This window comes from Meles meles, chromosome 5 (genome assembly GCF_922984935.1).
Source record: "Meles meles chromosome 5, mMelMel3.1 paternal haplotype, whole genome shotgun sequence".
NCBI classification, from domain to species: domain Eukaryota; kingdom Metazoa; phylum Chordata; class Mammalia; order Carnivora; family Mustelidae; genus Meles; species Meles meles.
Genome location: NC_060070.1, coordinates 99760119 through 99775508, shown reverse-complemented (window position 1 = coordinate 99775508; position 15390 = coordinate 99760119). Strand labels below are relative to the sequence as shown.

Sequence of the window (15390 nt, the reverse complement as noted above, 5' to 3'; positions counted from 1 at the left end):
ACTACAGAAAGAGTGGAACCAAAACCATTTGGGATGGATGACCTAGCTTATTCTAAGTATTTCCCAGAGGAAAACAATAACAACGAAACCATATCTGTATGTCTAGTCTAAACCTTTTATACTTATCTTGGTAGATCCCCCTCAGTAAAAAAGCAGGTTATAATCAATTAACAAACAAAGTAAATTTATGTACTGGAAGATAATTATTGAAGGGTCCTATAGAGCCTTTTATATTTAATTACAGATCCTAGTTGTAGGAAAAAATATGTACTTAATATTAAAAAAAAATACGGTCTCAACATTAATGATATTCCAGTTTGCTAATATTGCCAGGGATGAGAAAGGTAGTTGTGGGGGAGAATTGGGTATTTTGGAAACCGTATGCCCCAGAGAAACCCATTCAGGTAGCACTCGCTGCTAAGTCACGTGGTCAATTTCAATCTTGCTTCAATCCCAGCACCCCACCTCATCCCAAATTCCCCCAGCCAGTACACTGCTTATACCAGCTTGATCAGGGAGCCTGTCACTGGCATTTGTATATTTTACAATTACCATTCTAGAGATATGATGAACCCTGGAGTAATATACTGTACTTGGCAGCAACTGCCTCAGCTTTTGGGCACATATGCTTCAAATCTGAGAATATCATAGATATATATGGGAATCTTTGTAGAGATCTCTGAGGCAAGCTGGTATTTAACACAAAAGCAAACCCATTTGGAGCTAAAACACTTTCCATTAGGCAGTTTGGCGGCTGTTCTACGAGCCAGACTCACTGTGCTCGACGGACACATTTCGATTAAATGCTGCTTTGTATTCCTCCAAAGATGGGAACAATAAGGACGTTTGTCAAAGGAAAAACTGCAGCAAACGATTTCATGTTGAACATCTGTACTCTGCAGTTCATTGTTTGCAAAAGTTTATTGACCATAATTTTGATGCATATAGGTTTTAAAGTGTATAAACTGCATTTATCTTGGGTGCCTATCATTTATTTGAGTCTTGGCTAATTTATTTCCATTTTCCTGGGCATTTTATTTATTTTGGGATGCTGAAGAGATGAAGGAAAAGATGCTTTTGAAAAAGAAGTTTTCGTTAGCTCTGCAAAATTGATGAGGAAAGACAGTGTTTCCACAAAACGGATTAAGCAATTGAATTGAAAAATGTTAACACTAAGCATATTATAACTTTATGATACCTTTCAGCCTTAAAGATCTCAAACCAATGTATAAACTTTAAGACCACTCTCCCAACTCATTGTCCATCATATCAATCATCATGACATTTCCAGAGTGAACCGTAGCAGCTGTTAATTAGCAAAGTAATTTGAGGGTAGTGGAGTCAAAAGACTAATTAATGGCATTGTGAATGTGATCCTGAGTTAAGTTGCCTTCTTTCACTTTAAAAATGGATGGCCTATTGTTAGAAAATGTAAACTTCCTTTTTTTTTTTTTTTTTTTTTTTTTTGCATTTTATTCATGGGAACCATAGCCAAGGCAACCCAAGTTGCTAAATCAGAGTAGCCTTTATCAGTCATGATTTGATGAATAGCTGTAGTCCTGCTCTATTGGCCTAACTCTGCCACCACATAAACTATAGATCCCTTGAATAAAAGAGAGGCAGAGCCTATAAACTGACCATCTATAAGATAATAGATTTTCTTTCTTGGCAGACATTTAATAATGAAAGAGTCAACATATTGCAGTAGTTACGAATGTCAACTTGGAAATCAGGCAGATGTGGGGCTATAACCCCCACACCAAGTAATTTCACCTTTCATAAGGTTATCTATTTCCTGTTGTACAGTTAATTTAAAATCGTATCTAAGGCACAGTATCCAGCATGGCAAACTTTCAATTACTGTTACTATTATTCTTTCTTGTATTATTTGGTTCCATGATTTATCTAAAAAAAGCCTGATGGATTTTATAATCTGTTTCATTAAATCTTGTTTTCCATTAGCGCCCAATTGCCTCTTTACAGAGAAGACTTGAAGAAACTTCAAGTTGCCTTGAATAGGTAACTAACATTTACGTTTTGTTTCTGTGTTTGTTTGTAGGGTGTACTCAGGCAGAAAGTCAAGATGGTTATGTGAGCTTCTCCAACTTGGCAGTTTTGATCTCTGGGTCAAACTGGCACTTTCTTTTTACTGTCACTTCCCCTCCAGGTAATATTAGCAGTGTGTGTTTTTACTATCTGTTTCTTTAAAAAAAAAAAAAGAAAGAAAAAGAAAAAGAAATATCCCCTCCTCCTTTATAATGGGAATAGCTCCTATCATGAATAAGAAGTCATCACAGTTTAGAGAAAAACATCACTTGGCTATATCATTGAGGCATGAGAAACAAGAACTCATGTGGAAATTAAGTCCCTGGAGAATTCTGGTAAGCAAGAATCCAAATATACATTTTCTTCTAGTTGTTAAAATTTACTTTAAATGCTTATTATTATTATTATTAATTCTTTCTCTGACATGTGGTGGCATTTGGTTGGATATTAACAAGAACATTTTAATTGGTAAAAAAAAAAAAAAGCGTCATGGGATATTAAGTATTGTGAAATTTTTTTTTAAAGATTTTATTTATTTATTTATCAGAGAGAGAACACAAGCAGGCAGAGGCAGAGAGAGAAGCAGGCTCCCCACCGAGCAAGGAGCCAGATGCGAGACTCGATCCCAGATTGCTGGGGTCATGACCGGAGCCGAAGGTAGCGGCTAGCGGCTCAACCAACTGAGCCACCCAGGCGTCCCTTAAGTATTGTGAAATTTTTTCTTTCAGTTCTACCCTCCTCACCCATAGCCTCCCCCCAGTTCCATAAATTATAACCATACCCATTCAGAGTCCTGGCACTTTAGAAGGACAGATATAAGGTGTCTGTAAATAGCTCATATGCTCCAACTCATCTTGAGGAAACCTTGGAAAAAAGTCTTCTCCCTTCTGCAACGTTCTTGACAACTTTTGCTATATTAGAGGGTAATACTACTCAGTAAGTTTGAAGCAGATAACATGTTAATTTAACTTCGAAGGAACCTATGCAAAATCCTCCTGTCCCATTTCAATGAAGGGTAGAGCCAGGTCTCCTCTTACCGAGGAGTAATGAGAAAGTAGTGTTTTTTGTGTGTGTGTGTTTGTTTGTTTGTTGTTGAGAGTGTAGTTTTTGACATCCTGTTTTTTAAAATACTGAGCTCTCATAGAGACACCAGAAAAAGAAAAAAAAAAAAAGATTTAATTCTTCCATTCATTATTGTGATTTACCAGAAAAAAATTCCTCCACTAACAGAGCACTTAAAGAATTCTAAAAATGCTGACACCACATTTGAACTAAAGAAGTAGATATTTATAACCACTTATTAATTTGGGACAGAAAATTAGTCCAATACTAAAGCCACACAACTGTGGAAAGCAGTTAGCACACGGATGTGATAATGCAGAGTTTTATAAAATGCATTTTAATAGGGCTCCTGGGTGGCTCAGTTGGTTAAACCACTGCGTCAGTTCAGGTCATGATCCCGGAGTCCTAGGACCGAGTCCCACATCAGGTTCCCTGCTTCGCGGGGAGTCTGCTTCTCCCTCTGACCTTCTCTCCTCTCATGTTCTCTCTCTCTCTTTCTCTCTCTCTCAAAGAAATAAATAAAATCTTAAAAAAAAATACATTCGAATAATCATTACTAGAGTCAAACCAGTTAGTTAAGGGAAACAACCAGGGAAATCCCATGTTTTGATGTGAGATATCTGAAGCCTGACAACAACTGTTTAATTTAGGCCACATATTAGTTCTCCTCATGAACCTTGAATTCCAACTGTCATAAGATACTTCTCAAAAAGAGAAAACTGTAGCTCTTGGGAAAATATATAATGAGCACTTGTCAACAACCTCTTTAACTCACTAGTGAGTGTACCACGAAGACGCAAAACTGGTTTAAAGAGCATTTAAGATTGCCACAATTAAAAGATAAACATTACAGAGAAGAGCATTTGAGAGATGTGCGTCACACAGTCAGCTGAAATAAGTTTGCCACTGGATACAGGGCAATAAAACTGTAATCTTTGATGTTACATGTGTACAGATACATTTGCATCTGTAATGGAGGAAAATCATTTGCAGTTTACCTATATACATATATATACACATATGTATACTATGTTCCAGATAATTTGATAAACATTGAATGGGCCTGTTTGAAAATACTATGGTATGACATTGATCAGATCTGTAATCATTTTTTCCCCTTATCCAAGTCCTGGACAATTTTTTTGCATTTGACTTCTGAGGTCAACTATATTATTATTAATTTTGCAGGGCGAATACCTTTTAAATACCTATGGAAGTGTCTTTATGTAGGACAGATCCATGGAGATACATGTTCAGTGTTCTGGACCATGGGATCCCCATGTATATATATTTTGGAAGGACAATTCATGCGGAGCTGGATATTTTGTCCCAGACTTGTCAGGTTATTTAAACGACCTTTGTCCTTCAATTTCCTCAGTAGTTAACCAAGACTAACCAAATACTTCATCAAGGTTATTTTAAGGAATAAGTTATATAGCCAGTTGTAAAACGTGGTGTAGACAAAAACTTCTCAGTAACATTTTATGATTTTGAGCCAGCCTTAGTGTTCACATTTACTAGACTACAGCTTTATTTTAGGTTTCTCTATAATTTATAAAAGAGGCTGGGGAATTATCTTGAAAAGTTTTTCTTCAGCAATTTTCCTTAAATTATTCTTCATAATTTTCAAACCACGTTGATGAGGCAAGGCTCTCTCAGAATGAGATTTCTGAAATCTAAATTAGAAGAGAATAGATGGAAGATAGAAGACAAATATCTTAGAGAGAAGAACAGTATTTTAGAAATGTAGAAACTGAGGAGCTGAGAAATCAACCAGATGTGGATGGGACCTCACAAGTCTTTCTCATATGTTGACTAATCTGGCTCACTTATTCATTTTGGAACATCTGAGATGCCACCAAGAGAGAAGGGTTTCTGTGTGTTGAGAAGGGTTTCTGTGTGTTTCATTCTGCTGACTTCCCAGCCAGCCTTTCCCCCTTCACTATCACCCCCATGACCTGTCTGTGGTTTCTCTGCCCGTTCCTTGCAGCCCTACAGTTCATGGGAGTTTCTCAGGGGCTGCTGGGCTGAAAAGAGACCAAGGGAGCCCAGGCTGCTCCTGGCCACCAAATCCAGAGAAATCTGGCTTGGCTGTGTTTCCCTGCCATTCCCATGCCTGGGATACTCTTCCTCCTAAAATTCATATGACTCAATCATCATTTCACTTAGATTTCTCCCCAAATGTCACGTCCTCGGGAAAGTCTTTTCTGCATCACTCAGTCAACCCCACCACCATTCCCAGTCCTGCTCCATCGCCAGTCATTCTCTGTCGACCAGCCTCACTTTGGTCTTCATGGCACTTACTGCCACTTGGGACCAGGGTATCAGTGTATTTGCTTGTTTGTCTACTGTCTCTGTGTTCTGTCCCCTGCCCCCCATTCAAACCTACATTCCAAAAGAGGCAGGAGTTATGCTGAGTTCAGCACTGTATCTTTGGAGTGTAGAAAAACCTGGCACATCATGGGCATAATTATTTCTATTACTTTTAATTTTATTTTTTCAGTGTACTAAGATTCATTGTTTATGTACCACACCCAGTGCTCCATGCAATACGTGCTTTCCTTAATACCCACTACCAGGCTCACCTAAGCCCCCCACCCCACACCCCTCCAAAACTTTCAGTTTGTTTCTCAGAGTCCACAGTCTCTCATGCTTCGACTCCCCCTCTGATTTCCCCCAATTCACTTTTCCTTTCCTTTTCCTAATATCTTCCGTGTTATTCCTTATGCTCCATAAGTAAATGAAACCATATGATAATTGACTCTCTCCTTGACTTATTTCACTCAACATAATCTCTTCCAGGCTCATCCCTGTTGATACAAAAGTTGAGTATTCGTCCTTTCTGATGGCTGTGTAATATTCCATTGTACGTAAGGATCATATCTTATTTATCCATTCGTCTGTTGAAGGGCATCTTGACTCTTTTCATTGTTTGGCAATTGTGGCCATTGCTGCTAGAAACACTGGGGTACAGATGGCACTTCTTTTCACTATATCTGTATCTCTGGAGTAAATACCCAGTAGTACAATTGCAGGATCATAGGTAACTCTATTTTTAATTTTTTGAGGAATCTCCACACTGTTTTCCAAAGTGGCTACACCAACTTGCATTACCTCCAACAGTGTAAAAGGGTTCCCCTTTCTCCACATCCTCTTCAACACTTTTTGTTTCCTGTCTTGTTAATTTTGGCCGTTCTAACTGGTGTAAGGTCATATCTCAATGTGGTTTTGATTTGAATCTCCCTGATGACTAATGATGATGAACATTTTTTCATGTGTCTGTTAGCCATTTGTATTTCTTCTTTGGAGAAGTGTCTGTTCATGTCTTCTGCTCATTTCTTTATAAGTAAGGATATTGAGATGATGTCTAAGATTGCAGTTTTGTAATGTTCTGCTACTAAAAATATTTAAAAGCTTGTGGTCTCTACCCTTAGACCGAGGTACTTCTCTGGTCTTATAAATCAGTTAATTGACTTCAAACCCTCTGCCACTATTTGTGTTCAAAACACTTTCATGGCCTGATCTTGTATATCCCACTTAGTATATACTACTTCCCAGCTCAGAATTTTTCCTTCTATGACACCTCATTGCCTTCAAGATATAGTCAAGAAGCTTTTGATTGACATTTACTGTCCACCAAAATTTATCTCAAATGCTTTCCAGCATTAATTCTCAGTATTTTTTGCACTAATTTCCTAAACAATTGCTCTTTTCTCCTTTCTGCCTTTATTTGCTTAGCCTTCAAAGCCCCACTTAAATATTCTCTTTTGGGATGCTTTCCCTGACCATATTGATGGGACTATCCTTCCAGAGCAATTGATTGCATTATTCTGTTGACATGTGTCAACAGATTTGTGTGTGTGAGTGTATGTGTGTGTGTGTGTGTGTGTAATTTCATCTACTAGCTTGTAAATATCTTCAGAATGAGAACAGTGACTTATTCAGTTAGCAAAGTAAACAATCACTGAGCAATCATTGGAAAATGGATAAAAGAACGAGGAATCTTGTTATACTTCTACAAATCACCAGTAAATCCATTCCCCCATCTCTGGGCTAGATTTATCTTATTCAGATGTTCATAAAAAGCAACTAACTAATAACAAACAAGCCAAGTATGTCTCAAGCATAGGATGTACACAGGAGAACCATTTCTAGCTAATTTTGTTATAGTAGCTTTGGGACCAAGTCAGCCAGGAGTCAAGAGACTGAAAACCTGTCAGTGACTTTCAATCAAAACTATATATATATATATATATATATATATATATATATATATATATAAATCAGGTTCAGCCCAAAGAAAGCACAGCAAAGAATAGCATGATGTTTCCTTGAGTAGAAAAAATAAAAACTCTGTTTTTGCCTGCATTTATTCAGATGAGAGCAGAGGTTTGGTGTACGCTGGTTTATTTGGATGTGTTACTTAAATATTGCTGGCTCTAACTCATGTTTGTAGGAAAGCTTTTTTTTTTAAATTTTCATTTTTGTATTGGGTATAACTGACATATGATAAACTATAAATACTTCAAACACACAGTTTCATAGATTTTAATGAATATATACTCCCATGAAACCATCCCCACAATTAAGATAATGAACATATCTGTTACCCTCAAAATTATAGGTAAATTTAAAATTTTTTATTTAAAAAATAATGCACAGTAAAATTTATTTTTGCATGTGTTTTTGTGGATTGAAATACCTTAACAGATTCATGTAATTACCACCACAGTCAGGATATAGAACATTTTCAAAAAATCTCCCTTATTCTGCTCCTCTGTCCTCACATCCTCCCCTGCCACTAGCACTAATCCCTGACAATCACTTACCCATTCTTTATCACTATAGTTCTGTCTTTTCTATAATGTCATATAAATGGAATCATAAAATATGCACCCTTCAGAGATGGACCTCTCTCACTTAGCATAATACCTTTGATGGTCATCCCAGTTGCTACTTTCCTACTAATAGTCTGGTTCTTTTTTTCTTTCCCTCTCTTCTTTTCCTTCCTTCCTTTCTTTCTTTTTTTCTTTCTCTTTCTTTCTAACCTCTCTTTCTCCTCACTCTCCTTCCTTTCTTTTTTTCTTTCTTCCTTCATTCCTTTCTCTCTTTTTCCTTTTTCTTTCCTTCTTTCCTGCCTCCTTTCCTTTATTCCTTCTTCCCTCACTCCCTTACTCCCTTTTTTGTCTGTTTGTTCCTTTTGCTTTTTCTTCTCCTTTTTTTTGGCTGAGTAGTATTCCATTGTCTGGATAAACCATCATTGGTTTATTCAATCCCACGTTGAAGAATATTTGGGTTGTTTGCTGGTTTGGATGATTACAGATAGAGGTGCTATAAATATTTATGTATCGATTTTTATGTGTATAAGCAAGCTTTTTTGGTTTTAGATTTTGTATGCTTTATTTCAAAAATAATAATGAAGTGAGGAAATGAGAATGAAATTGTTCGGTCTATTAAACAATTTGGGATGACTTCTGAGAAAGATGCAGTCTCTAAAGGAACTTGCCCATTTTGCCCCATCATCATGACCAAAGTGGCTCTATCTATTTGCAGCTGCTCGACTCCCAGTTTTCCAGATAACAAAATTCTCATGGACGTTAGAAAATTCTCTTGGTTCTGTGGTAGGAGACCCTGTTCCCTGTTTTGATGTCTTACATTCCATTTTTTAAAAATAGGAGACATATATCAGAGCAAGTAGTTTCACACATTCTGGAGCTGAGAGCATTTCTGTTCTAATTAGTGGAACATGAGAGTGAAATTGAAATTTTGCATTGGTGGAAAAGGTAAGTCTGAGAATGAAAGGGGAGAATTGGAAGAATGCCCCATCGGTAATGGACGGAATTGGAAAGAACAATTGTATGTTATTGTTGGAACTGGATTCTTGTAGTTCTTCAGAAATACAAATTTTCTATTGATTTTTAGCTCATTTAATCACTTAATTCAATAACTATTTATTGAACCTACTAAGTGACAGGTATTTTTGTAAACATATCTCTTCCATTGTATTTTTATCATATCAACATCTTTTATCCTATTAATATGTTATTACTGGGGCTTTTTTTTTTTTTTAACAGGAGCCAATTTTACAGCTCGATCAAGGTCATTCACTGTCTTACCTGTGCGTAGGTCAGAGAAGTCAACCATCATCTTGGCTGCTTCCCTGTGCTCAGTGGCCTCGTGGCTGGCTCTATGCTGTCTGGTGTGCTGTTGGTTAAAGAAAAGCAAAAGCAGAAGTATGTAGATTTTTCTTTTGGGAATGAAAATATCAGTGGGGAAATGTTATCATGTATAGTACACTAACTTTCTTTTTCTTTCCCCAAGAGAAATTTTTATGAAACTGTAACATATTAAACTACATGGAACCAAATTATTCAGTTCATACAGTAGAGACAAAGATTACTTAACCTTAACTAATAATAGTGATAATAATGAGAGTATTTATTGAATATTCACAGTGGGCCAGGTTCTAAGTACTTTATATGCATGGATCTTTTAATCTTCATAACAATCCTTTGAAGTAGGATCTGTGTTATGGGTGTAGCATGAGGCACACAAAGGCTAAGTAACTTGCCCAAGGTCTCACAATCAAGAAAAAGTCAGGCAGTTTGGCTCCAGATGCTACTCTCTAAAACTCTATGTTCTACAGCCCAAGCAGTCCTCCAAAAAGTGAGTTTAAGAAAGAAGGGAAAGGAATTCAGAAGAGGGAAGAGAATGTTTGGTGGGTTTTTTCCCTCTCATGGGAGCATGGAAACTGTATGCTTGAACATTTTCCCAGAAGCAGATCATTTCTTTTAGACTGGGGACCTGGAGCATCACTGAGGGAAAGAAGTTCTGGAAAAGAGGCTCCTTTCTGTCTTTCTACTCTGCTCTTAGAGTGAGGGAGATAGAGGGGCAGGCCAAGTACTGGCAAGTCCCTGACTCCCCTCATCAAATGAGTGGATGAAACACTTGTGTGACAAACAAACGTGAGTACAAAAGAAGTGAGGCAAAGAGAGAAGTCAAAATAAAGAAAGGAAAGAGGAAGAAGCATGGAGCCACTACTGGAAGACTCATAGTGCTTGGGTTTCTGAGAGACCTTGGGGGAGGGAAGCTCCATGCACTTTTTATTTTGAACCAAGCATCAGTGTGATATACTTCCCTCTCTCCCTGTCCTGATGGGGCTGGCCAAACTGCAAGGAAACTCAAGGGTACCTTGTCTTTCTCAAGAAGAATGGGATCTCATCCTGGGTTGCTGCCTGTGATTTGTGGAATGCAGGTTTTGGTCTTTGGGGTTCTTTTTGTTTTTGGGGTTTTTTTTGTTTTGTTTTGTTAACATATAATATTTGTTTCGGGGTACAGGTTAATAATAAGATATTAATAAGATATTCTCTTATTAATATTAATAAGATATTATCTGATAATAAGAATTATCAGTCTTACACAATTCACAGCACTCGCCATAGCACATACCTTCCCCATTGCCCATAACCCAACCACCCTATTCCTCCCCCTCCCCCACCCCCAGCAACCCTCAATTTATTTCCTGAGATTAAGTGTCTCTTATGGTTTGTCTCCCTCCCTGGTCCCATCTTGTTTTACTTTTTTCCTTCTCTTTCCCCCACAACCCCTTGTCCAGCCTCTCAAATTCCTCATATCAGAGAGATCATGTGATAATTGTCTTTTGGTCTTTGTTTTTAAATCTAAAGTAGTGTGTGTGCTCACGTTTGTGTGTGTGTTGATTGTTGGTTTGAAAGCAAAGACCTTTTATAATTTTTAATTTCATACAATTCTGTGATATATTCTATTTAATTCTCATGCTCCATTTTACTGCTAAGCCTAGCAGCAATGGAGGGACCCCCCCACTAAGTTCTGCTCACCTATCTCCTCCCTTCTGATCTCCAACTATAGAGGAAGCTTCTTCCTGCAGTCTAACATATCATTACCTCGGTATTCTCTTTTTCACTCTTTCAACTTTTCAATATCTGTGGACACATTTCCCTGTATTAAATTCACATATTTTCCTGATTGGATGCAGACTTCTTTCTTATAAAAATAAAAAGAGATCAGGAAACACTTTATGGGAAAAAAAACGTACAGTAAGCAGTTCTGTATGAGTAATTTGTATTTTCTTCTTTAAATCTTTCTGTGTTTTTCAAACTTCTAGGATTAGCATTCATTACTTTAGAATAATAAATATCATTCCCCATCTTCCCCATAGAACAGTATTCTCCAATTCAGCTGTACAGTCTGTGTCAGCAGTGTATGAAATTTTGATCTTGGGACCTTGTTCCCCTTTCAGTAATTATTGAAAACCCCAAAGAGATTTTGTCAATGTATGTTTATCTATTAATACTTCCAAATTAGAAGTTAAAAGAGCAAATGTAAAATTTACTTATTTACTTTAAAATAACAGTAATACATGCATTATATGTCAACGTAATTATCATTTTTTATTTAAAATGATGTTTCCAAATATATGTAATGAAAAGAGTGGCATTTTTATAAAACTTTAATGTCTGTCTTAAGAAAAGTCAGCTGTATTCTCTAGCAGCTTCCACATTACATTGGCTGCAATGTATTGTTTTGGCTGAAGTATATGAGGAAAATCTATTCTCACACAAGTCAAGTAGAAGGGTAAGAGTATTTTAATAACATTCACAGATAATTGTGGATCATCTTCTTGGAAACTGCACCCAACCTGGCCAAGAGATAGTTACTTACAAGTACATCTCAATGTACGTTCTATACTCTGTATATGAAAAACCACTAATCTATTATGGACTTTGAGTGGAGCATTTTATTTATTCATGATTTTGAAACATTGTGCTTTAGCCATTTGGAAAAATATTGTTTCACTGAGTTGTAAAGATGTCTAAATGCCAACATATTTCATTCTATAATTTTTTTTAAAAACTGCATTTGTTAATATCAACATTAAACTTTAAGAGTTCAATATCTATAAAACTTATAGTTGATAAAAAGTTGTCCAAAATTTTAAATTTCCCATGAAAGCTTGAATTTTATCACTGGAAGAAACTATGGTCAGTTGTTTCATGGAAGTTATAGGCTGGCTTAATTCACTTAAAAAAATTAAAACTTACCAAGTACCCAAATATGAATAACCAGAATCTATCTTTCGCTCTTCCAAGTTCTTTCAATGTAAAAAATGTTGTTCCATGAAAAATCAAGTTTTTAGCTAAACTCAATTGATAAAGTGTTTTCTTTGAGAAAAATTATCATATGCCATGGCCTGGCATCATTTGACCTTACATTATGAATTTTTTTAACCTCTGCCATTCAAACTGAAATAAAACTCTGAGAGCAAGGACCGGGTCTTTCTTACTCATTGTCTTTCCATTGCTTAGAACAGTTTCTGACATAAGCAATGTGAATACATTTTTGATTAAGATATTTAATACATAAATGAATATAATATAAAAATCTCTCATCAGTCAAAAGTGGAAATCTTCAATCAAGAGCTCATATATGCATGATCTCTATGGATTGTACCAATGTGAATTTCCTGGTTTTGATATCATATAAGTTGTTAACAGTGGGGGAGGCTGCATAAGGATGCATGAATCCCTCAGTATATTTCTTTGCAACTTCCTGTGAATCTATCATTATTTCAAAATAAAAGGTTAAAGAGTATTGTAACATTCTATACCAGCTCTGTCCAGTAAAAATATAACATGAATGACAAATGTGAGGCACATGATGCAATTTTCTAGTATCCTCTTAACGTAATATATCAACATTCATATGTAATAAATATAAAAATATTGGATATTTTATAGGTTCTTAAAATCAGATATATATGTTACACTTACAGCACATCTTAACTCACTAGTCATATTTCAAGTGCTCCATAGCCATATATGATGGCTATTGTATAGTATAATTTTATACCTTAAAGTTGCTGGTCAGTATATGGGGTTGTATTTCATTATTCCTTAAGCTCTGAATACATTATATGCACTCCCATATATGTGTATCGCAATCATTTTGTGGGGGCATGCAAGAGAAACACGTTGGCACTTAGGACCAGTTTACAAATAAAATGTTTTATTCTAAAAAAACAAGAAATAGTCACATCTTTTTCTCATTAATCTAGAAATAAAAAGTGAAGATATTTCTGAATTCCAGACTAATGGTCAGAAGAATCATATCCACATCTCATCCAAACACCCAAGATCACAAGAGACTAAAAAGGAAGACGCCATGATGGGAGAAGGTAAGGTTGGACAATGGGGATGATTCTCATAAGAGACACCCATCCTGGAAGAGCTGTGGCCTCCCTCTCCCCATGGCTGTCAGTTTCTGGGTCAGTTTAGTTGTTAGGCTCTTCTTTCGTCTTTGTTACTTCCTCTCAAGGGAATTACACCCCAGCATAGGAGTACACAAGTCCAGCTGATTCACTCAGCTATTAACCAAGTCTTCAAGTTGACATTTATATTTTTTTCTTAGTAGATGATAATTGGTTTAACATTTGAGTTTATTACATAGAGAAAGGGAAAACCAAAGTATAGGCATATAATCTTTCCCTTAGCTATTGCAAAGCTGCCAGTCTGGCAACACTATTGAATTTGGGAAATAAGACAGTAGAGTTGCCAAATACCAACTATGAAAGTTAGATTGAATATGGAACCCTTAAGAAATGAGTCAGCTTTTTTAAGCTCTGCTTTGTTGTTTAGTCATACTTTTAACAAAATGTATTATTTGCTTACATTGTACATTAAACCTAGATAATTTTGCTTGTTATATTTTTTAATTGCCATCGGGCTTAGTGCCAAGCAATGAAAAAGTACTTCAGACCAATGCTTTCCCCTTGTCCTTCTAAGATACAGAAGACAGGAAGACTGTTGGCAGAACACAAGATGGATTTGCCACATGTGGATATGGTATATGAAAAATATTTATATAATTTCCATGGATCTGAAATGCTTTGAAGCACACTCTAAAGAGAATAATACTGCTATTTATTCTAAGCAGTAGTCAATATTCATGATATTTTCTGCTTGAGAAAGGGATATGAATCTTAATGGTTCTAGCACCAGGTTTAACTCAAAAATAGCAATTCAATGTTGTTCTTCCTCTAACCAGTTCAATGGACTCTGGCTTGTGTGTCTGTGTGTGTCTACTTGTGTGTGTGCATGTGTAAATATCAGTTTGTTTGCCTGTTTGAATTTTCCCGCTGGAGGAAATGAGTTTATTTTTTAGAAATGTCCCAATGAATTAGAAAGTCATACTCGAATCGCTTCTTAGCCTTTTGGCTAAGATCAAGTGTAGAAAGCCATACTCTAGCCTGACCCTATACCAGTAGGTGGTGGTAGTTTTGGAGTGGGTGGGTATGAGAAGAACGAAGACAAAGTGAAATGGACAGGAATTCCTTCTGGATTCCATCTAAGACCACATTAATTTTGGTTTCTAGAGACCTCTTGTCCATATTACTGCGTGCAAATTCAGAACAAGTGTTTGAAAATGTTCATCTGAACTCAGCACTTCAAGGGACAGCATGTTTCACTGCATTCTTAAGCAAACAGCAAGAGTGATGCTAATCTCCCCCTAATCTAATATGGCTATCTACATGAATCTCAGTTGCCCTACTTAAATTAACTACATTAAACAGTCTACAATGCCTGGGTGTTTTATTAAGGAACATTTTTTATCTGGTGCCTTATTAATAAATTATCAGGAATGAGATAAGGGACAGGGTTCCTGTGGAAAAGTTTAGATTGAAGAGATGGGTGTATCAAAGGCCATGTTATTTGGACATACAAGTTAAAAATAGAAAGTTGTTTTGTATCCAAATCCTCCACTAGAGATCATAGCAGATTTGTTTCCTTATTTTCTAAGCTTTGTCCAAATCTGAAGAGCATCTTCAAGGCAAGTAATGATGCATCTCCTACTTTTGTTCAGAAATTATTACCAGCTACAAAACAACTAGTTACTGCTGGCTTCAGATAAGTTTGGTTTTATTTCATTATTTCCATGGTACTTTAGTCTCCCTTTTGCCTCTTTTTCTAAACTTTTGGGATTGGCTATGTCTCTCCTGAGCACATTGCAGTCACTAAGTACTACCTGGCACTAAAATTTTTCAGCTGGTGGAATTGAGCATTTCCACTGTCCCGTAGGTTCAGACTGTAAACTCATCATGTTACGGCTTTTACTAAAAATTGCATAGATGCAATAGTGAGAATAGAGTTACAATAGGGGAAGAAAGGAGTTGTGCATATATCCCTTGTATTTTATTGCTACCAGCCATCTGAGCTAGCTTCTGCAATTCATATCTGGCCTTGTCAC

At 36.4% G+C, this 15390-nt stretch overlaps 1 protein-coding gene across 2 annotated transcripts in view; it reads left to right on the top strand.

Moving 5' to 3' along the window:
• Positions 1–15390, top strand: part of LOC123941757 (fibrocystin-like) — a 47191-nt gene that overhangs the window by 17540 nt on the left and 14261 nt on the right. The window contains exons 4-6 of one of the 2 annotated variants that reach the window (XM_046005452.1): positions 2060–2167; positions 9183–9341; positions 13202–13321. In XM_046005452.1, the coding sequence (XP_045861408.1) occupies positions 2060–2167; positions 9183–9341; positions 13202–13321 (387 nt within the window). The remainder of the gene's footprint in view (positions 1–2059; positions 2168–9182; positions 9342–13201; positions 13322–15390) is intronic. The other variant, XM_046005453.1, reaches the window with a different exon arrangement.